A 25008-nucleotide genomic window follows, 5' to 3' on the forward strand; every position below is an offset into this window, starting at 1 on the left:
GAGAGGTGTGGGGTCTTATTGACCCTGCATCTCTCCATAAAGAGGACCTGTTACAGTGATTCCTATTACAAGGAAAAAACGCGGCTGTCCCCGGTAGCTCGCGCTCAGAAGTGAACACGCATGTAAGTCCCGCCCACATATGTAAACGCTGTTCAAACCCCATATGTGAGGTATCGCCGTGTGCGTTAGATCGTTTGCAACAATTCTAGCACTAGACCTCCTCTAACTCGAAAATAGTAGCCTGTAAAAAAATTAAAGCGTCGCCTATGGAGATTTTTAAGTACAGAAGTTTGGCACAATTTCATGAGTGTGCGCAATTTTAAAGCGTGACATGTTAGGTATCTATTTACTCGGCATAACATCATCTTTCACATTATACAAAAAAAAATATTGGGCTAACTTTACTGTTTTGTTATTTTTAAATTCATGAAAAAGTTTTTTTCCCCAAAAAAGGCATTTGAAAAATTATTGCGCAAATACAGTGCGAGAAAAAAAGTTGCAATGACCGCCATTGTGTTCCCTAGGGTGTCTGCTAAAAAAATAATAAAATAAATAAATAATTATATATATATATATATATATATATATATATATAATGTTTGGGGGTTCTGATAAATTTTCTAGCAAAAAAATGATTTTTACATGAAGGAGAGAAGTGCCAGAATAGGCCCGGTGGAGAAGTTGTTAATTGATTGAAGAACATACGACTTGCTCCAGTGATTTAGAATGGTGAAATAAATTCATCTAGTAAGAACACCACAGTGATTCATTTCATTAAAGGCGTTGTAAAGGTCCGTCTTATTTTCTAAATTGGTTCCATTAAGCTCGTGCATTTTTGGTTCACTTACCTTTTCCTTAGATTTCCCTTCTAAATGTTTTTTTTTTTTTGTTTGAATTTCTCACTTCCTGTTTCTCCTCAGTAAGCTTTCCACCATCTTCCGAGCGGTGGAAAGTCATTTAGAACTGCTTACTGAACACCTTACTGAGGAGGAACAGGAAGTGAGAAATTTAGACAAAGAAAACTAAGAAAAAAAACATTTAGAAGGGAAATGGAAGGAAAAGGTAAGTGAACCAACAATGCACTAGCTTAAAGGAACCTATTTAGAAAATAAAAAACGAACCTTTACAACCCCTTTAAGTTCACTGCCACCATATAAAAAACTTGCTTACCAGATGGCAAGCAAAACCGGGCATGTGGATATAGCCCAGCCAAGGCCTGGGTAGATGATTGCACTGATTCTCACACCGATACCACCATAGATTCCGTGATCGTAACATTCAGAAATGGACTCAAAAAGAGAAACTGACCATAGCATAATATTGTCTAGCTGATAGTTAATTTAAGTAAAAAATATTGCACTTACATTTAAGGATTAAAATTAAGAGCCGACCAGCTACAAACTCCCATCCTCCTAGTGAGACAGCAAGGTGACGTCAGCACGTACCCTTCTCCAGACGCGTTTCGTCATACGTGACGTTGTCAATGGGGAATATATATATATATATATATATATATATATATTTTTTTTTATTATGTATATGCACGTTTTGCAATGGGCGTGCATATGTGTGGCCATGGGGCGGCCACTTAGGATCGGTCCAGTACAGCTTCCTGATGGGCTCACTCAGGTGGCTTCAGACTAGGATCCGAACATACCTGAGCTCATCACTAGTCAGCAATACCAGCATGTGTTCTTACTTCAGCATGTGGCCTTTAAAACAGTGTTTTTTATAGTACAAAAAAATAAATAAAAACGTTTTAGTAAAGTAATTATTTGTTACCAGGGCTTCATAAACTATTTAAAGACACACTGTCACAAAATCAAAAGTAAAATAAAAAAGAAAATTCAAGTATTGTGAATGCTTACTTGCAGCGTATTTCCTATCTATGAACTTTTTACTGACAGACAATGTGCCTCCAAACTTGCTAGTAAATTTAGCTACTTCATAAAGAAGTTGATTCCCTAGCAGAGCACCCTCCCTCCTTGCATATCACAGTGCTCTCCTCTTCCAGGAGTGTGCGATTACTCTCTATGCTGGCCTAGCTAATCCGGCTCTTTTGACCCTACATAACCTTTTAATGTTGCTGCCAGGGGAGGAGTGAAGGGGAATACTATAGAGCAATAGCTATGATCCTGCTGGGGCTAATAACACATCCAACATGGAATCTCCCAGCATCATTCTCAGGGCTTATATATTTCTTTAATGTTTACATCATCATTCTAAGACTCTAAATTACCCAGGCAATTCTTAGTAACGTAAAAAATAATCAATATTTTTTACTTTCTGCTATAAATTATATATATATATATATATATATATATATATATATATATAGTCAAAAATCTAATTTCTGCATTAAATTTAGGCCAATATGTATTCTGCTATATGTGTTTTTATATTTTTTCAATAAATCAGCATTTTTTAAGCGGGACTGCGACATTGCGGCAGACAAATCTGACACCAAGTGATACTTTTTGGGGAAAAGTGACACCAATACAGTGATCAGTGCTAAAAGAAATGCACTGCAACTGTACTAATGACACTGGCAAGGAAGGGGTTAACATCAGGGGCAATCAAAGGGTTACATATGTTCCCTGGGAGTGCTTTCTTACTAAGTGGGGGATATTTGCACTGTAGGAAGACAGATCCGTGTTCCGGCTTAGCAGAAACACAAGATCCCTATCTTCCTTACTAGGCAGATTTTGACGTCAAATTTCTAATTAGTTAATGATAAAAATGCAATTTTAGTTTTAGTCGTATTTTAGCCATCTGAATTGTTTTAGTCAAATTTTAGTCGACTAAAATAAAGTTGTTACATTTCGGCAACGAAAATATTTTTGTTGACTAAATGAATCCTGTCTAGAACTGCCTGAAGCATAGATCCCTTTATAGCTCACACAGGCTATACCGATTAAACTGGAAGAGCCTCTTTAAACTAGATCAGGAAAAGCACACAGTGCATGATTCACCGGGCTGGACTCGTTTTGCATTCCTCACATTTTCACACTTGGATTATGTATGCAGAGAACTATAATTTTAAGGGATTTACAATAACAAATGATGTTCTTGAACATTGTCTCTGATGTTATTAGTATTACTCACAAGTGGTAAACATGGTAACAAGAAATTATTGGTGAGAAATCAGAGAGCACAGATTGCAAAAAAAATAAGGAAAAATAAAAAGGCCTGCAAGTTATATCAGCATGTGACCCTCAATACTTTCCAACGTACCCCTTAGGTCACTCTTTTAGAAAGTGCTTAATCCATTGTGGACATTAAAGGCATCATCTGCTGGCTGTCGTGGCCACTGTTAGGCCCCTTTCACATTGGACCTGTAGCTGCAGTGGCGGTATATCGCACTAAAAATAGCGGCGCTATACCGCCGAGATTGCCGCGGGAATCGGCCGCTAGCGGTGCGGTATTAACCACGGCTAGCGGCCGATAAAGGGTTAATACCGCAATACCTCTGCAGAGGCGCATTGCGGGCGGTATTGCCACGGTTTCCCATTGTTTTCAATGGGAAGGAGCGGTGAAGGAGCGGTATACACGCCGCTCCTCTCACCGCTCCAAAGATGCTGCTGACAGGAGATTTTTTTGTCTCCCGCCAGCGCATCGCCTCAGTGTGAAAGCCCTCTGGCTTTCACATTGAGGTAGCTGGGCAGGAGTTTTTCAGGCGGTATAGCAGCGCTATTTTTAGCTCTGTACCGCCTGAAAAACTCCTCAATGTGAAAGGGGACTTAAGCTCAAATCTTGGGGATGAACAACAGTCTGTATTTTAAACTAACCATATACTATGCAGATTTGCAGGTCATGTCACCCCCTCTCCAATTATGAAAAACTGAAGGCGCTGGAAAGAAAATAAAATGCAGCTGCTGTTTGGGTGACGGTGACTCTCAGAATACAATAGGCACAGTAGGCGTTTAATCCATTCATGCTATATAGCGTAGATAGAAGAATCTGTCCATTTTTTTTTAAATAGTGTATGGGCAGCTTTAAGACCACCGACTGTGTCTTCTATATAAGCAAAGTCTACTAACTATGCTTGGTTTGTTCCTCTATGTGCAGCTCAAAACTGTTTTAGGCTTACTATCCTGGCAGGGGTTGCATGCAACCAGGTTGATTCTTACATACTGTATATGGTGGGATTGCCCAAAGGTTCAGACATTTTCGGAGGAGAACTCAATGTGTGGAGATTATATATCCATTCAGTATTGTTAAAGGGAAACTCCACTTTCATGAAAAAAGAATTAAAAAAAATATAGCATATACAATTGTGAGTCATATATTAATTGAATGTTATTAAAAATTACCTTTCTTTTTTAATCTGCAGTTTTGTAATTTTCTGTAACGTGCAATGCAATATGGCTACCTGGAGGTGTTCTGTACACAGAATGTGTATGGAACACCCCACAGAAACATAATTTCCTGCTTGTGTGATTGGCTCACAGATTTTCTCAGAAGTCTACACTAATATACAAGTCCGATTTTTGGCATCCCCTGCAATAAAATGTTAATTTTTGGTGAGATACTCGTAACGGAAATAACGTCTAAAGAAATGCAGGCCCAGCAGTTTTCCTCATTAGAGGCCTGATTCTGCAGAAGCTGGTTGATAATTAATAAACCACTACCATGAGACTCACAAAGCACAGGGGCACAGAGGAACAAACAGGGATTTCCTCAGAATAACAAAGGTAGGAATCTGCAACAAAGTTTGTTAAAAACCTTGCAATGTACACACTGTCGATCACCCAGAGGGGAATGTTTTTTTCCTTAACGCGTTTGTATACCCAAAATGTTGTCTTTGCATATCATTTTGTAGTTTTTTATAAACAATGAATTGACATGAGTCATTTTTACTGTACCTGTCTCCTGTACGTGTTATCAATATTTTCTCGAGTCATTACGTATACCGCGCATGCGCCGTATCCTCCTTCATTCTGGCAAGCCGAGACCCTGCAGGAAAGATTCAGTGTCCATGTCGGGGCTGCGTCATTTCCTGTTTTAGACATCAGCCCCAACATCCCGCGATACTACATCATCATTCAAGCACAAGAGCATCATAGTTACCATGTGACCTGTACGTCACATGGTACAGAAGAGACAGACGGCAGACAGACTCTTTAGAATGCTCTTACACAGCGTGCTCCCGGAGGTATTGTCACTCCTTTCTGAAGCACGCTGTGATCTATTTTCTATACGTTTAGTAACCGGAAACGAAGAGGCTTGGAATATCTCTTTACTAGTGCGCATGCGCGGAATTATCGAGAGAAGGACGTTCTGTGAGCGGAAATACAGAGCAGATTTAGACACAGAAGACTACATTGAAGATGGCGCTGGCGAATATGCTGAATTTTTTTTTGGATTATTAAGAACATATGCAGTAAGCTAACATTTTTATATATACACAAAGTGGTCATTCGATTCATACTTATTTTGCCTTTCGGAATATTATGAATATAGTATTGATGTGTGTGGGTTTACTACCGCTTTACCAAAAGTGGAGTTTCGCTTTAAAGAGCCAATGCAATTTCTATTTCATGATATACACATGTTCTAGTGAAAGCCTACAAAAATAGTGTGTTACCTCACCTACGGATTGTATTGCAGCCAAGAGCCTTATCTCTCCAATTTTGGGAAAAGTACAAATGTCCCTCTGCACTTGACTTAAAAATTAGAGATGAATATGACCAGTTCTATAAAAAATGGGCCTGTTGGCTTTATTTTCCTCCGAAAGCAAATCCCTAGACACTCAACTTTTACTGGATTTTTAATGGATAATGCCTTGTACACACAATCGGGCTTTTGCCGGGCCAAATCACATCGGAATTCAGTCGGAGTAAAATAGAACATGTTCTATATCTAAACTCCAACGGAATTCATCGAAATATCCAATGAAAAAACTCAGATGGGGCTACACACGATTGGAATATCCGATGGAAAAAGTCTGACTTACTTAATTCCGATCGTGTGTACAAGGCATTAGAGTTTCTGTTAGCAAATTCATGCATGATTTTCTGTTGGGGGTTCATGTCTTCAACGGATACCAAGACCTGTTACTGATGGATGACTAGAATTTGCATTGAGACTCAGTTTTAGTGGTTTCATTTTCTATTTTTACATATACTGCATAATATAACAATATCTCTTCTCTTTCTTTATTCAAGCTACTTTGGCACCCTCTTTTGACTTCCTCTCTCAACAGCCTTTTGTGGCTTTTCTTTAGGAATGTTGGACCAATAATTTGGTGTACACTCCTGTATCATGATTTTACTTCTGACAGTTTTTACCATCACATATCTGTAACTGGATACAGTGGGCATATGCTTTGTTTAATGTGAACACCTATCGCTAAATTAGATATAATAAAAAATAAAGTTTTAAGTTTACACTTTAAAAATAGCTTAACTTTGAAGACAGTACGGGCTCAAGGGTATTATAGGTAAACATGATTAATAAAATGATTTAGAGCCTGTTTGTTCTAACATGTTGGGATAACATGCATGGTATCACAACATGCATTAATAATTTACTTCAACCTAACACACTAATGAAAATCCACCTTGCGTTGCAGTGCATTACAAAAGAAGGGTCAGTTCCAATTTTCAACACATATGGTGGTTTTGGCACAACACATTAACACACTGCAAAGTAAATGGTCCCAAAAGGAAAAGTTTAGACACCCTGTGGAATTCTGTCAGGGCTCAGCACCGAAAGTGTCAGTATGTGTGCCCAATTCATGTACTTGACACAGACAGATACATGAATTTGTCTGTGTCTGCACTGGGGAAGGGATGTCCACACAATACACTTCCTCCTCAGTGCACTCACTCCTGTCCTCTCTGGCCACTGCACTTTTCATACTGACAGGCGCTTGGCCAAGGTGGAGCCTGATGGGGGAATGAGCGACTAGTTCAGTCATTTTGTCCCTGTGCCTTTGATGTCTTTGTAACCGTATGGATTTTACCATCTTTAATAAAAGTTGTCATAAGGGAGTGCTGCCGTCCAGCTTTTTCTTCAATTCCTTAGTTCAGTAATGTTACCGACACTCGTGCAAATCACTGGTGCAAATTAAAACTGTCTAAAAAAACTGCCTGAATTAGGCGCAGGTAGTTGTTAAGGGAACTAACACCATAAATCTGTTGTCAGGGCCATTTTGAATTCCACCAACTGTATTTAAATCCAAATAAATTATCATTAAGAACTAGTCCTTCTGGCAATGGGGAACAGAAGATCAAAAGTTTTTCTGGAGGAAGTGTTCCATTGCCTTAAGTTCCACCACATTGTATATATCTTAATTTTATACAGTATCTCAATACCCAATGTGGCAAAAAGCCAGTCTGGTTCTAACCCCATTTGCAAAAGAAGTTTCTGGTATCCTTATAATAAGCTGGGGATACCTTTACAATATGTTGCATAAAAAGGTCCAACACTTGAGGCTAGGGTTTGGTCACAGCATTGGCACCGGAAACAATGGGTCTAAATTTAAGAGGAGTCATACCCTGATGTATTTTAAGCAGTTGGTAGATTACTGGGATTCTAGGGTGTTCAATAGCAAGAAACACAGCACCAGTGTTCATGATCAAGATTCTTAACCCAATATTAATTAACTGCTCTGTTGTATGGTCCTGGCTGGATCATCTGAATTTCTAGGAATGTGTCCGAAAAGCAAGCTCCGAATGTCTACTAGGTAATCTGAATATTTCACAAGGACCATAGCACCCCGCTAACTGCTGGATTAATTAGAATGTCTTTAAATTCCCTTTAGTGATTATAGTGCTCAGAGCTTGCCTTAAGCAAAGTTGGAGCACGTTCTTTGCTTTCTTGCACTGTGCATGACGCCATGGGGGTTATTTATAAAAGGCAAATCCACTTTGAACTATAAGTGCAAAAACCATTTGAAATTGCACTGAAAGTGCAGTCGCTGTAAATCTGAGGTGTAGATCTGAAATGAGGGGAAGCTCTGCTGATTTTATTATCCAATCATGTGCAAGTTAAAATGCTGTTTTTTATTTTCCTTGCATGCCCCCCCTCGGATCGACAGCGACTGCACTTCCAATTGCACTTTCAGTGCAATTTCTAAGTGCACTTTGCACTTGTAGTGCAAAGTGGATTTTCCTTTTGTAAATAACCTTACATGTCTGGTAGTTTTAGGCCAGCCATAGACGGAGTGAATTTCTTTCCTGCAAGCATTGGTTGAAAGAAATTTGTGTTCTCCCAGTGGTGGGGCGGGGAAGCCATCCCCACTGGGAGAAAACAGTGATTGTTGTAGTGGCTATAACAGCCGCTAGCAATAATCGCATTAAAATCAGACAGGCTGGTCGAACAATTAACTTGGGTACACTCAGCCTACCCATACATAGGTCGTATCTTGGCCATTCCCTGCTGAACTGGCAGAGATTCGAACTGTCTATGGCTGGCTTTAATGAAACTTTCTATACAGTGGAATTGTCCAGGGGGAATAAAGGGTAAGGGTAATTTAACTGTGTCCTGCTCCTGTTTATCGTATGTCTTTGTGCCATGGAAATGCTGTTTTTACTTCATGTTTCTTTCTAGTTGAATATGTCAATATCAGACTTAAATGTATCGATCCATTCCAGTCCATTGTTGGGCAAAATGATGGTCCCTTATATTATATTATGTAATCACCCTGGTTCAAGGTCCTTATTGATATGTTGAATACCAGACTTTTTGTAAGATCCTCTCTTGTTGGTTCTTACTTCGCCAAGTTATTTTTCTTTGTCTTCTCAGTCTAAAAAAAAGTGTTAAAAGCTGAAGCTGAGGTGTTGGGTTGATGCAAGCTGTAGCGCTTGTGTCTTTGTCTGAGGAAGGTTTTCAGTTAGTTTGTCACAATAAGGTAGATTTGGTTTTGTCACGTTTTATGACAGTGGCAGCCTACAAGCATGGTTTTCCAGCAGCTACAGGATAATGCCTGGTTCACACTTGTGCAATTTGAAGGTTCACCAAAGAAGCTTCAACACTCACCACTAGAATTTCCATTATATTCAATGACGCCTGTTCATACCTAAGCATAGCATAGCTTAAAGCTTATTTTGGTCCCAACAGACTTCAATGGGAAAATGAAAATGATGCATCACTGCCCTGGACCTGTAAAGCATTCTGCAGCTTACTCACTCTGTACAAAAAGTGTCTGGAGAGTGCTACAGCAGAGGCACAGTGCCCATAGGTCACATTACAGGCCAGTCTTGGGTCTTCATCACAGCAGCATCCATATACAGTCTTGTTGGCTATAATCTGGAAAGCTGCAAAGTGAGCTCTTCTAGCTTTGCAGCAACTAGATAATTTTGACTGAAGAAAAAAAGAAGGTTGATAACATGCAAAAAAAAGTAAGAACTCGGTTTGAGTCTCCAAGGGAAAAAAAACAACAACTGGAGTATGATAGGAGTGCCAGCGTCCAGCAATCTCCTGTAGACAACAGCATAACCCAGTGTCTCAGAAGGCGCTCGAAAACTGCCCATAAAACGTTGGGCATGTTTACTGTGTTTTTGCGGCATTAGCGGTGCGCTTTTTATAAGGTCACGTGTTTAAAAAAAAAAAATGTGCGGTGCTTTTGAATCACTTCCCATTTATTTCAATAGAAAGGGGTGTTTGAGGCCCTTTAAGTGCTCCAAACATGTTCCAAAGATGCTGCTTGTAGGAGCTCATTGAAATGAATGGGAAGCAGCTTTCAGGAGCTTTGCGGGTGCTATTTTTAGCGCAAAAGTGCCCGAAAAGCAGTGTAAAAGGGTTCTTAATAAAAGATTAAGAAATACCCGTTTACTTATTTTATCTACACATTAAAGTAAATCTTCACACAATTTAGTCTTTTAGTAAATCAACATGTTCCAACAATTTTCACTGAGGAAGGCTGTAATACTAAAAAAAGAACCTAATGTTCTCCGATTTTACGAACTCATTATTTTAAAAGCATCAGTTACATACCATTTCCACTATCTCTGTTCGAAGTTCTAGGAGTTTTTTATCATGATCAGCATACTATAAATGAAAAGAAAAAAATAGATTATAAATGCACAGCACAAATAATATTTTTTTTTTTAAACATGTAGAACTTGTTGAGCAAATCATGTTCTCAGTGACAAGATTAAACAGTGCCCACATCGAATGTTCCTGACACAGTCTAGAAGTCACAAATCTGACCCTAATGCCGGGTACACGCGATCATTTTTCGGCTTGTAAAAAACAAATTTTTTCAGCCTCTAGAAAAAAATTTTTTTTCCCAACTTTATCATTAAAACGACGTTGCCCACACATGATCGTTAAAAAAATGCTCTAGCAAAGCGTGGTGACGCACAACGGCACTATAAAGGGGAAGTTCCATTCAGATGACGCCACCCTTTGGGCTGCTTTAGCTGATTTTGTGTTAGTAAAAGACGATTCGCGCTTTTCTGTCTGTTACAGCGTGATGAATGTGCTTACTCCATTACGAACGGTAGTTTTACCAGAACGAGCGCTCCCGTCTCATAACTTTCTTCTGAGTATGCGCGGGTTATTAACGTCGTTTTAGCCCACACACGATCATTTTTTACAACCCGAAAAAACAACATGGTTTAAAACGTTGTTAAAAAATGCAGCATGTTCGAATTTTTTTTTGTCGTTTTTCAAAACCCGAAAAATTATGTGAAGCCCACACACAGGATCATTTTAAATGACATTTTTTTTAAACGTTGTTTTTTACATGCCGAAAAATGAAAAAGTGTACGCGCCATTATGGATTTGTCACTAAATTTAGCAGTTTACTAAGGTCCCTTTCACACTGGGGCGGTAGGTGCATCGACGGTAAAGGGCCGCTATTTGTAGCGTCGCTTTACTGTTAATTTTGCTGCGATATTCGGCCGCTAGCAGGACGCTTTTACCCCACCGCTAGCGGCCGAGAAAGGGTTAAAACCACCGGAAAGCGCCTCAATGGGCAGGAGTGGTGGAGGAGCGGTAAACACACCACTCCTTCAACGCTCCAAAGATGCGGCTAGACTGCCTTTTTTTACCGTCCTGCTAGCGCACTGCTCCAGTGTGAAAGCGCTTGGGGCTTTCACACTGGAGAGACAGCAGCCGCTGTTTCAGGACGCTTTGCAGGCGCTAATTTTAGCGTTATAGCGCCTGAAAAGCACCCCAGTGTGTAAAGGGTCTAAGACTTGACTTTAAAAGGGTTGTCTGTTGGAATAGAAAGTTAGTTTAACTTTACAAATGATGCGGTTATTAAAATGAAAAATATATATTTAAACTGCGATTTAGCAAATGATGTTAACTACTTGCCGACCAGCCGCCGCAGTTATACGGCGGCAAGTCGACTCCCCTGCGCGAGAGCCTGTAGCTATACATCGCTCCCTGAATCGGCCACTAGGGGTGCCCCCCGCTCGTCCCTGATCCCGACGCACGTGCCCGACCGCGCAATTGTCGGTTAAAGCGACGCAGTGCCGAATCGCAAAAAGTGCTCTGGTCTTTGACCAGCAATATGGTCCGGGGGTTAAGTGGTTAACCTTTGTGTAGGAGTACTCCAAACCCAAAATTATTTCCTGACTCTTTTGCAATAAACACAATAATGTATGTGAGAAAATATTTATTTTACCTTTACCTATCTCTCAGTTCAAAAAAATAATCTAAAGATAAAACAGAGGCAAGCAAAAAGCATGACTTATTGCTAAATCCACTCCTATCATTTCAAGCTTACAAAATGACAATCACAAGTGTGGTACATGATGGGATGTAATTGAAATCACACTACGATTTCCATCATGTTTCCATCTGTATCTATGGAAACATTTATTGCCTAGTTTAAAGAGGAACTCCAGGCAAATATCTGCATAATAGGTGGTTTTATTTTATCTGCTAAAGGATTTGTTAGATATTCTCTTTACCCCATTGTTTAATTTCACATTTGTTTTTCACATAACATAGCCAGATGAGGGTGACAATATTATTCCCTTATCAGCTGTTCTTGTGTTAGGCCGGCCATAAGCGGTTTGAAACTTGGCCGGTTCAGCTTCTTGAAAGGCAAGAAAAATATAGAACCACCATTGGTTTCCTAACCATATATTTTGCTACACTGATCACTGCAACTGAGTGGATTCATAAGGTTTGATAGTGAGGGATACAAAGAAGCATGAAACACTTTAAAGAATAAAGCACATGCTCACAATTATAGGTTCTATCTCAAGCAAACTAATGCTAACCACATGAGACACATTAGTTCTGTAATTATGGCAAAACATTTTAAACCTATACCCAATAAATGTAGAGTGATATCATAGTAATGCAAGTTGTATGGATTTTACGTGAAGTACAAATCCACTGATGGGTGGTTAGGAGTTACTGCAAGTGAAAACAGATGTGCGAAAGTGTAACATACTTACCATTTCCTTTATTCTGCTTTTCTCAGAGTTAAAGTCCAATTTATTGTTTGCTCTGACTTTAAGAATTTCATCCTTAGAGAAAAAAAATAAATAAATAGATTTAAGCTCTGGTTTACCAAAAGGTTAAAAAAAAGGGTTCTGCACAGCATTCATTTTTGTTATACATCCGGTGCCCTAGTGATACCAACCAAAGAGCTGCTAATGCATTCCAGCATACTGCAGCAAAGTTCTCTGCAATCCCATGGATCCACTGCACAAACTATATAGACCTCGAAGGGTCAGTGGGAGGACAGAAATCCAAGAACAAAAACTTTTATTATATTTATTCCTTACCAGCCAAAAAGGATATAAATCAATGTTGTGTGCGACAAAGGATTTTGCAGGCCTTGTTATTACCTTGAGTACTGATGACATCATCACTATGCTGCCTATGGCCTGTGCAGAGAGCAGAGCTGTGGGAGGGACACAGCAATCCCAACCCCTACAAGCTGTCTGAAGTAAACTACAGTAGGGAGGCAGATACAAGACGAGTCACCCTGAACAAGGAGGTTTGTGCAGGAGTTTCTTGTAATAAAAGAAAAATTTCATGCTGGATTACCGCACATATCTGGAAGAAATGCACAAAGCACACCAATGTGCAGCCAATAATTAAAATGGCTCTTGTATTTAGACAATATTTCTTATTTCAAAGTTCAGCTTTAACCTCGTGCTAACATTTATGTAACATTCGATCTCTTGGCTACCTACATCACCAACCACACTGAAACTTTAAGGGCAGGTTTGGAAAGCTATGAACAACCTCCAGTGTAGCTACATCTATTTTTCACTCCCTCCATTCGTTTCTTCCTGCCAGTATTAGGCCACAGAAGCATCCATCCACTCTGCTCCCATCAGCATGGGATCAGCTCAAAGGTCCCCTGCTGATCACAACAAAATCTGCCCGTGAGAAATGGTCCATACACTCACTTGTGCCCAATCCCGTAAGTTCTCAACTTTGCAGCCTTAAAGTGTCTATCAGGAGTCTGTGCAGCACTGGCCCCTGTAGGTTTTTGAGGTGGACCTGATCTGACCCACTGTTCACCACTATGAACTAGCAGGTGTAAACTTGTGTCCATTTATCCCTGCATACCTCCGATCCCATCCAGTTTGCCCGCGGATCGGAGGGCAGTCAAATGTAGATGGACAGCGGAGTTCATAGAGCAGAGTGGGCTCAATCTGTATCCACTTTGCATAAGCTGAGCAGACATGGTCCTGTCATCCATCCTCTCTCTCTCCTCAGGTCAGCAGGAGATCAGCGGACAGACCCCTAATATCCAAGGTTTCAACACAGGTTTGTTTATTGAACATTTGTTAGAAACCAAAGATTTGTAGTGAGAGTAAATTACAAAAACTTACTTTTAACTGTTTCTTCAGTTGCTGTATCTCGATTTTTACTTTCTTTAAAGGAGAGAGGAAAAACAAAACAAAAAAAATAAAAAAAACAGCAGTCAAAAACTTTTTTACATTTTGATGTGATTTTGTTCTAGATAGACAGTTGTGGCAACTACTACGTTTAAAAGATATTAAACTGAAAACTATATAACTACCGTAAGTGTTCTTTTAATGCAAAAATCCAGAAAAATAACTCAGAGTTAACTACACCCCTAAGCGACTCTTCCTTATGCACAAGAGTCCTTTGTGCCACAAATGCGAGGCTGAACAGGGTGGTTTGGACTTGCACCAAGATCAGACCTTTTTTGTCAGAGGTTACGGAGTTTATTGCCTCCAATTTTGAACTCTCTAATGTGTTTAACCCCAAATGGTGTCTATTAGGAGTATTTAAGAATGTAGATCTACGGGCTAAGACCAAAAGTTCTCTTAGACTATTGCTCTTCTATGCTGGGAAAACAATTTCTCTGCATTGGATAAATGTTGATGGTCTCCAATTGGGCCTATGAAATCAAAAAGTTCTGCTTTATAAGCGGACATATGAGGCGAGAGGTCGCCCTAAGAATTTTTTTTTAAATATGGGGACCATGGATAGACTTGCGGGATACTAGTGATTGTTTTTTTTTCCTTAGTGCCCGACCCTCTCCCCTAGTATGCTCTTACTTTGAGTCTATATGTGCCTATGACAGAGTGCTGTGTATTCGAACCTACATTGATCTTTGAGTACTGAATATTTCTTTCCAAAACTGGCAATATGGGTGAGCACCAGTTACTGTACAATAATGTGTTATCTGTAGTTAAATACCCCATAAGTTTACGGGTAATTGTGTTAATTTTCTTCACTTTTACTCTTTGTGTATCACTGCAATATACTGTTGATTATAACTATGTGGCTATATCTATTGTCAATACAATGCAACTTCTGATTTTGATATTTCCATATTCATTGTATGCTTTATATACACGATTTTTTGGAAAAAAAAATAAAATAAAGATAAAAAACACACTCACACACACACACGATCCCCTTTAATAGAGTGTCTGAGAAGTCGGTTTCAAAAACCACCAAACGTTTTGCATTACAGCTGCCACAGAAGCTATCAAGACAATTTTCAAATAAACAAGCATCTTTACATTTTGTAAGTAGAATACAGAATTATACCGCACAAGTGTAAGCAGCTATACACGCCACACAACTACACCCGAGGATTAAAAATAATTATGATTGGAAGAGTGAAGTTCCACTTTAACTATTATAAGTAAACCAGTTTTAAGTTCAGTGTATACTGGAAAAAGAGTATGCCTTTTCCAACTTACTTTAGTAGAGTTTATCGGCAAAATGCAAAGATACTATATATGTAGCGTTCATACATATCACACAATTCTATTAGTTTATGGACCAAGTGCCATTAGCGATCCTGTTGCTGACAGCAACGTGCACTAATAGTTTTGCTAAAGAGAGAGCTTACCCACTCCTACAGTGTTGCTCCTTCACTGGTTAAAACAAAGCAACCCGTCAGCCAGTAAGGTCACAACATCAAAGGATTGCTATCTGCGCTCTTTTAGCAATGCTGTTGCTCGATTGCCACCTGCGACAGGATTGCTCGTGTGGCATGGTTCCAACAGCGAAAAAAATTCCGGAAAGTTTCCCTACAGGTTTAATACAGTTTCTGCCCAGAACACACTAGTGATAGTGGCTGGTGGGTGGAATTTTAGCATGCAGCATCTGGCAAACCTGGAAGTATTGGATGCTGAAAATTCTGTCAATGCCTTTAGCTCTGCAAGGGAATAGAAATTGTATTTATTTAACAGCATCATACTGCCAAGACATTCATGTCTTGTATTGAATGCTGGGGGTCCCCCTTAAAATATATATTGGCTCTCTAACAAAATCGGTCGGTTTCACTTCCTACTAGCCGAAGCTTCAGCAAAGCCAAACACCCCATTCAGTTTGGCTGTTCGCCAAGCATATAAAATTCAGGCCTCACGCCCACTGACGTTTTAAAAAACGGGCTGTAAAGCTAGTACAGATGCCAGGAAAAAAAAGCGGCGTTTTTAACGTGATTTTTTCCGCGTTTAACATTGAATTCAATGCACGTTTTGGCGCCCTAGTTTTCAGCCGCGTTTTTCTGTCTCTATTCAAAATCAATGGTTTCCTATGGGAGCCCATTGATCTGAATAGAGGTCGCACCAGAAGTCAGATCAAGATGATCCGACTTGCGGGGCGACTGGTGTGTGGAGAATCTTGAAGGGGAACCCGCGCAAATTAAAAAAAAATTTGCGTGAGGTTCCCTTCAGGATGATACTAAGCCCTTCGATCTGGGCGTTCCCCCAAAATCCATACAAGACCCTTATCCGAGCACGCCGCCCAGCAATGCGGGGGGACGGGGGACGAGCGAGCGTACATCATACCCCTACCCATTTACCGGGAGGAAAAAAGTGTCAATAAAATAAACAAACAACACAGGTTTTTTAAATAATTTATTAGCCAGCTCCGAGGGTCTTCTCCGCTCTCCGTGGGTCTGCTTCTGAATTCGGGGGTCTTCTCCGCTCTCCCCGGTTCTTCTCCCGCCTTCTTCGGGGCTGGTCGCTGCTATTTTCTTGCAGCGCTTTTACTAGCAGCGGCCAGCCTGGTTCGGTCTTTCTCGTAGCCTTCTGCCTTCTTCTTCCAATGTTGCCACAACGCTCCCTCCCGCTGTAATGGCGGGTGTGCGGTGCACGATGATTTATATAGGCCTCTTATGACGTCACAGTCCCAGCATGCTCCGGGTGGTGTCACCACCCCAGAGCATGCTGGGACTGCGACGTCGTAAGAGGCCTATATAAATCATCGCGCACCGCACACCGGGCATTACAGCGGGAGGGAGCTTTGTGGCAACATCGGAAGAAGAAGGCAAAAGGCGACGAGGAAGACAAGACCGGACCGGGCTGGGCTGCTAGTAAAAGAGCTGCAAGAAGATAGCAGCGGCCAGCCCCGAAGAAGGCACCCGAGAGCGGGAGAAGAACCGGGGAGAGCGGAGAAGACCCCCGAAGTCAGAAGAAGACCCCCGGAGAGCAGAGAAGACCCCCGGAGCTGGCTAATAAATTATTTTAAAAACCTGTGTTGTGTGTTCATTTTATTGACACTTTTCATGTAGGGTGGGGGGCTGGGATCTGGGGGCTCCCAGATTCCGATAAGCCCCCCACCCGCAGACCGACAACCAACGGCCAGGGTTGTCGGGAAGAGGCCCTTGTCCCCATCAACATGGGGACAAGGGCCCCCCTGCCCCAAAGCGCCCACCCCTCATGTTGAGGGCATGCGGCCTGGTACGGTTCAGGAGGGGGGGCGCTTGCGCACCCCCATTCCTGACCAGCCGGGCGGCGTGCTCGGAAAAGGGTCTGGTATGGATTTTGAGGGAACCCCCAAGCCGTTTTTTCGGCGTAGGTGTTCCCCTTAAAATCCATACCAGACTGAAGGGTTGGCATCATCCTGAAGGGAACTTCACGCAATTTTTTTTTTAATTTGCACGGGTTTCCCTTTCAAGATTCTCCGCACACCAGTCGCCCCGCAAGTCGGATCATCTCGATCCGACTTCTGGTGCGATCTGTATTCAAATCAATGGGCTCCCATAGGGAACCATTGATTTTGAATAGAGAAAGAAACGCTGGACGAGGCTTAACACAGAGTTAAGCCTCGTTAAATCACGTTTGCCGGCGTCTGACGTCTTTATAGCTCTAACGCTGGAGCTTCAGAATGCACTGGTCCTGGTTTTTTTTTTGCAGCTTAAAAACGGCTCAGCCAGTTACAGCTCAAAAACGTCATGGTGGGCATGAGACCCTAGGCTAACATGGAGAGCCGTTTTTAAGCTGCAAAAAATGCTCAGAAAAGTGGCTGTAAAAACGTCCGTGGGCATGAGGCCTTAGACCGAACAAGGGGTCATGCGAACCGGAAAACACATCCCTACTGGTAAGTACAGTATAGTCAATGGCCCAGATTCAAGAAGCTATTGCGCCCACGCAACCATAGGTTGCGCGGCGCAATAGCTGTTTTGCTCCCGCGTAGCGAATGCCCCTGATTCAGGAACATCGTTACGCGGACTGCAGCCTAGGATATGACAGACATAAGCCTCCTTATGCCTTCATATCTCAGGCTGCATTCTTGCGTTGGCCGCTAGGGGGCGCGGCCATTGTGATCGGCGTATAGTATGCAAATTGCATACTACCACCGATTCACAAAAGTTGCGCGGGCCCTGCGCACGCAAGGTACGGAGTTTCCGTACGGCGACTTTAGCGCAAGGCTGCTCCTGCTAATAGTAGGGGCAGCCAATGCTAAAGTATAGCCGTTCTTCCCGCTCGTGAAATTTAAATTTCACGTCGTTTACGTAAGTGATTCCTTGCGACGTCATTTGCCGCAATGCACGTCGGGAAAGTTTCCCGACGGAGCATGCGCTGTTCGCTCAGCGCGAGAGCGCACCTAATTCAAATGATTCCCGCCCCCGGCGGGATCATTTACATTAGGCGCCCTTACGCCGGGCTAATTAGCATAGCGCCCGCGCAATTTACGGAGCTACTGCTCCGTGAATCGCGGGCAAATCGAAATATTTGCGTGGGCGCAGAGCAAAAATCGTTGCCCTTTGCCCACGCAAATATTGCGCGGATCTACCTGAATCTGGGCCAATGTATTTAAGGAGATGCTGTAACAAGTATACATGTATCCAAATGACAGTGCCTCGAAGAATTTAATAAAATATATCAGTCCTGCCTTGAACAGGAGACATTTTAGAAAAAAAACATCTTTTAAAAAACACAAAAACATATAATATAGATAAACACACTATGTTTTCAAAAGTATTGGGGCGACTGCCTTTTCATGCACATGAACTTTAATGGCATCCCAGTATTAGTCGGTAGGGTTTAATATTGAGTTGCCCCACCCTTTGCAGTTATAACAGCTTCACTTCTTCTGGGAAGGCTGTCCACAAGGTTTAGGAGGTTTGACCATTCTTCCAGAAGCGCATTTGTAAGGTCAGGCACTGATGTTGGACGAGAAGGCCTGGCTCACAGTCCAATTCATCCCAAAGGTGTTCTATTGGGTGTAGGCCAGTCAAGTTTCTCCACCACAAATTCACCAACTTAATATTGAACTCTACGATTAAGACTGGGATACCATTAAAGTTCATGTGCATGTAAAGGCAGGTGTCCCAATACCTTTGACAATATAGTGTAGCAGCCTTCTGGGAAATGTTACAGGTCCCAGAAAGCTGCAAGACCATTAACAAAGCTCAGCGCGTAGTGGGAAACCTGCTGTGAAGCTGTAATGATGCCAGCCCCTGGACCTGAAGAGCTGGCTCGGCTAAGGACCAAGCGTGTCCTATTAAAAGCCAGCTACAGTATTTGTAGTTGCGGACTTAATTTTTTGTTTCCGACTGAAGAATCGCTTTAACATTTTCTTGCTGTTCCTCGTCAGAAATTTGAAAAGTATTGAGATTGGAGACAGCCAGGCACCTAGCATTTTTAGAAGGGGTAGAAAATGGCAGCCCTCATATTTCTCTCAGCAGAGGTTCCTAAAGGAACTAAAGCAAAAGTGTAGCGTGTAAAATTCATTGTTTACTGACATCTAAACCTGGTTCTTTGGGTTACTGCACTTTGCACACTTTTTTTTTATTACTGCATATACCCTTTTTTGTAACTATTATGTTTAAATATAAAAGCATATGAAACAAATGGATAACACTAGGACATTTCTATAACACTTATCTAGTGTGTATTAAGTACCTCATTCTGTGTTCGGAGAGCAGAGAATTCACTTTTCTCCAGGATGATCATATCCTTTTTTACTGAAGCTATGTGTGACATGACCTGCTGAAGAGTGATCTCCTGTAATAAAAGATGCATAAGCCCTGCATTAGCTTGATGGCAGTGATATATTAGTAGAGCTGGCCCATACGCTTAGGTTTAACAATTCATTTTTAATAGAATAGGGATGGTAGGGCAATTGAGCAGTATATGTCTTATAGAATATAGTGATAGAAGAAATTACATTACTTCTATAATGTAATACTTAATCTAATCATTTGGGGGGGGGGGCAATTATATTTTCATCTTTTTTATGCAATATCTTAAATCATTTGTCATATATTGTATTATGTATATAAAGTCTTTGATTTACAGGTAAACATTTAAAAGGAGAGTGCATATACCGTATGACATAGGATTTACAGAGCACTATGGACTGTCTAAAGAGAGTAGATCTGCAGAACCCGTCTAAAAATAAAAAGATCAGGGTTTTCATTTTGGCCTACTGAGGCACATACACTAAGGTCTGCAGTCATACTGGAGAGGACATAAGTTCTTATCATATCGTTATCAGAGAGGGGTGGGATAATACATGGGTCGATGAAAGAAGTAAGTCATAATTGGTGCTTCTCTTATGCCTCTCTCCTGTATGCAATCCTACAGTTGTATTTGTATCATGCTTATTGTAGGACTGTAAAAATGTCAAAACAAAGAATTTTAAATAAATAAAGATGAGAGGCAGAAAGGGGGGCAAAGAGCCACTCAGCGGTGTACATAAATGTCAGCTTTAGCAACTGAGCTCTGTAAACAACTTGCTTTCAACAGAGCTGCCAAAAATCGATGTAAACATGTGAAAAGGAGCCGAACGGGCAACCTGCTGGCTTAAAAATGTGTAAATATTTTAATGCAATATTTCTTTAAAAAAAAAAAAAATTGAGAAAATATACAGTTAGATCCATATACATTTGGATACAGGCACAATTTTCATACTTTTGGCTCTGTATGCCACCAGAAAAGTTAAAATGAAACAATCCAAATGAATTTGAAGTGCAGACTTTCAGCTTTAATTCAAGGGGTTAGACATAAATATAAAGTACAAATGTTAGGAACTGCAACCATTTTATACACCCACCACCCCCCTCCCCCATTTTCAGAGTCTCAAATGTAATTGGACAAATGAATATAATCATAAATAAAATGTTAATTTTTAATATGTTGATGAGAATCCTTTACTGGCAATGAATGCCTTAAGTTTGGAACCCATGGACATTACCAAAGACTGGGTTTTACTCATTTCTGATGCTTTGCCAGACTAACTGCAGCTGTCTTCAGTGGTTCTTTCTGACTTTAATTTTGACTTTAGCAAGTGAAATGCATGCTCAATTGGGTTGTGATCAGGCCATTGTAGAATATTCCACTTCCTTTCCTTCAAAAGCTACTGGGTTGCTTTTGCCGTATGCTTTGGATCATTGTCCATCTGTATTGTGAAGCCCCCCGTCCAATCAACTTTGCTGCATTTGGCTGAATCTGGGCCGACATATCTCTAAACCCTGCAGAATTCACCCGGCTGCTTCTGTCTCATCAATAAACACCAATGGCTCAGTGCCACAAGAAGCCATGCATGCCCATGCCATCTCATTGCCTCCACTATGTTTTACAGATGACATTGTGTCCTTTGGATCATGAGCTGTTCCAAGCCTTCTTCACACTTTTTTCTTCCCCTCATTCTGGTACAGATTAATCTTAGTTTCATCCATTCAAAGAATGCTTTTCCAGAACTGGTCTGGCTCTTTTTTAAATTTTATTGGCAAAGTTTAATCTGTTTTTTCTATTCTTCAGGCTTATGAATGGTTTGCACCTTGTGGTGAATCCTCTGTAGTCTTCTCTTGATTGTAGACTTTTACAATGATACACCCACCTCCTGGAGAGTGTCTGTCACTTATCTGGATGTTGTGTAGAGGTCGACTGATATGAGTTTTTCTCTGGCCGCTGCCGATAGTTAGAAATCGGAGGGGCGGCCGATGGCCGATTTACGATGCCGATATTTTAAGTCGATTTTTCTTTTTTAGCAGGTGGCACTGATTGGCACAGGCAGGTTTGGCACTGGCAGGTTTCACAGTTACACTATATGTAACTCAATGCAGAGAGAGACCCGCTGTCAGAATTCAGCAGTGATGTCGGAGGTGGGCGGGACCTGGGGTGGGCTATCAAACACCAGCCAATGATTGGGCTGCTTAAGAAAGTGGGCAGGGCCACACATAGCGGCCCGCCCAGATCACATCCCATTGGCTGGTGTTTGATAGCTGCTGGGTCCCACCCACCCCTGACATCACGCTGAATTCTGACAGCTTCTCTCTCTACGTTCAGTCACAAACGTCAGTTTTCAGGGGCGTGTGAAGAAGGGAGGTAATCGGCCGAATTTGCACAAAAAATCGATCGATGCCGATTTAAAAAAAAAAGGCCAAATATCGGCCGATATATCAGTCGACCTCTAATGTTGTGAATGGGTTTTTCTTTACCATAGCGAGGATTCTCCGATCATTCACCACTGCTGTCTTCCATGGATGTCCAGGCCTTTTTATGTTGCCGAGCTCACCAGTGCTTTTTTCTTTCCTCAGAATGTACCAAGCTGTTAATTTAGCCACTCCTAATGTGTCTGCTATCTTTGATGAATTTGTGTAATTTTTGAAAGCTTTACAATGGCTTGTTTCACTTGCATGGACAGCTCCATTCACAGCAATAGATTCTAAATGCAAATACCACACTTAGAATCAACTCCAGACTTTTTACCTGCTTTACTGATGAAGAAATAACGAAAGGCGTAGCCCACACCTGGCCATGAAACAGCTTTTGATTCAATTATCCAATTAATTTTGGTTCCTTTGAAAAAGGGGGGACAGCTATTCTTAAGAGCTGTAATTCCTAAACCCTTCCTCCCATTTTGATGTAAATATGCTCAAATTAAACCTGATAGTGTGCACTTTCCGCCCATATCCATTATATAACTATAGCTTGAATATGTTTTGATAAATACCTGAAAAAAACTAAAATATATAAAATAGTTAAATGTATATTAATGGTGAGTGGTAAGAGTCCCAATCCACAGAATTCTGTAAACTGTCGGTAGTAATAAAAACAAGACAGCTTTCTTTAGCTGAGAAAAAGCCATTATCTTTCTAAAGCCAATAGTTTCAGACATCAGCTATAATGACACATTTTTCAGTTTAGGAACACAAGCCCTTGCTCATTTTTCTGCCACAGGAGACACCCAGGAATATTTAGGTTTTTGGATATTTTTGTTTCTAGAAGGCTATACCCACCCTTAGATCCCATTCTTCTAGTTTCTAACCTGTTGCACTTTGGAAACCATGTCCTGGTATATGAGATCCATGTTAGTATTCATGATTTTCACTAGTGCTGACACAATGACCTCCGACTGCTGAGTGCTGAATCCTAGACAAAAACACAAAACTCAAATGCATGGTACTGGAGGACATTCCAATTAAACAGAGAGTGTGACCATTTTAACAGTTTTTTGTGTGGATCAGTGATCCAAATCAGGTGAAATACAGGCCTTACAGTTCAAGCAAATGTTGCATAGCAGCAAAACTTGCACGTGTCTGTTGTTAACAGCCAACAACTGTTACAAGCATTATCTTATGAACAAAAGCTAACAATCCCCATTGAAGGCCATAAAAAAGACCTGTGCACAGTCATCTTCTATCATTCTCTGTTATACTCTGGCCTGCTTTCATATATGAACTATGATTAACCAAATGCAAAGAAAATGGGTGGAAAACCTGGAAATGGAACAAATTCCCTGGAATTCATAAAGACTGACGCAGCCAGATTTTGCAAAAGTGTGTCTCATGCATTCTAAAAGTGGTGAAGAATACACTAAATTCATACACCTGCCTAGAAGTTGTACTTGAATTTAGCTGTAGTGTAAATATGAGATATGAGATCTGGGGTCAAAAAGACCTCAGATCTCATATTTATGAGGTCCTGTCATGCTTTTTTACTATTACAAGGGATGTTTACATTCCTTGTAAATGGAATAAAGGTGACCCAAAATGTACTTATTTTTATAAAACAGTGTTAAAATAAAAAATTTTTAAGTAAAATAACATTTAAGTAAAACATTTTTTTTAAGCGCCTCGTCCAGAGGAGCTCACGCGCAGATGCGAACGCATACGTGAGCAGCGCCCGCATATGAAAACGGTATTCAAACCACACGTGAAGTATCGCCACGATCGTTAGAGCAAGAGCAATAATTTTAGCTCTAGACCTCCAACTCAAAAGATGCAACCTGCAGAATTTTTTTAAATGTCCCCCATAGAGATTTTTAAGGGTAAAAGTTTGTTGTCATTCCATGAGCAGGCGCAACTTTGAAGCATGACATGTTGGGTATCAATTTACTTGGCGCAACTTTATTGTCACAATATAAAAAAAAATAAAAAAAATTGGGCTAACTTGTTGTCTTATTTTTAATTGAAAAAATAGGATTTTTTGTACTCACCGTAAAATCCTTTTCTCTGAAGTCCATGGACGGACACAGCTCCTTAAATCTTGACAAGTGGGTTATGTTCCCTGTTTACAGGAGAGGACTAGGCAGAAACATGTTAAATAGTTAAATACATGTTACATTAACAGAGTTGAACAGCCCCGCCCAGGGGGCGGTCCCTCCAGACATAACCCTCCTCACTGCAGCTTGCAGCCTCAGTTCGTAACAAGCAGTACAAACCTAAAAAGGAGGGGTGGGAGCTGTGTCCGTCCATGGACTTCAGAGAAAAGGATTTTACGGTGAGTACAAAAAATCCTATTTTCTCTTATCGTCCATGGACGGACACAGCTCCTTAAATCTTGACAAGTGGGACGTCCCCAAGCAGTGTCAAAAAACGAGGGGTGGGAAATATATCAGTAAAAACAATTTTAACTTCACCCCAAAACAAGCAGAGCTCCTCAACGGAGGAGGTGCAACTTTAAACAGCCGCCGGCAAAAACTAGCGGCTGAAAAAAACATCATAAGATGCACTCACAGCAACCATGTAAATTCTGGAAAAAGCGTGAACGGACGAGCAAATCGCCGCCTCGCACACCTGTGAGACCGACGCATGATGTCGGGGAAAAAAAAAAAAAAAAAAAAAAAAAAACCAGGAAGCACCAATTGCCCTGGTCGAAAGTGCCGTGACCGGAAAGGGGGGCCCGCCCTTAGGAGCATAGGCCTGTATGACGGCCTGCCCGATCCACCGAGAAATGATGGTCGACGAGACCGCCAGGCCCTTTTGTGGACCAGACACCGACACAAAAGAGAGTCAGAAGCTCCGAAATGGAGCCGTAGTAGGCTGGTATACCCGCAAAGCGCGTACCACGCCTAAAGTATGAAAGGCCGAAACCTCCTTCGGAAGAAGGGAAGGTCGCGGGCGCACCATCACCT

At 41.1% G+C, this 25008-nt stretch overlaps 1 protein-coding gene across 1 annotated transcript in view; it reads right to left on the reverse strand.

The window, feature by feature from the left end:
- Window positions 1-25008, reverse strand: part of MCUR1 (mitochondrial calcium uniporter regulator 1) — a 53043-nt gene that overhangs the window by 19502 nt on the left and 8533 nt on the right. The window contains exons 3-7 of the mRNA XM_040353748.1: window positions 22921-23024; window positions 19551-19652; window positions 13764-13805; window positions 12369-12440; window positions 9943-9996 (exon numbers count right to left, since the gene is read on the reverse strand). Coding sequence (XP_040209682.1) covers window positions 9943-9996; window positions 12369-12440; window positions 13764-13805; window positions 19551-19652; window positions 22921-23024 — 374 coding nt within the window. The remainder of the gene's footprint in view (window positions 1-9942; window positions 9997-12368; window positions 12441-13763; window positions 13806-19550; window positions 19653-22920; window positions 23025-25008) is intronic.

The sequence above is a fragment of the Rana temporaria genome, chromosome 5 (assembly GCF_905171775.1).
Source record: "Rana temporaria chromosome 5, aRanTem1.1, whole genome shotgun sequence".
Classification (NCBI taxonomy): Eukaryota; Metazoa; Chordata; class Amphibia; order Anura; family Ranidae; genus Rana; species Rana temporaria.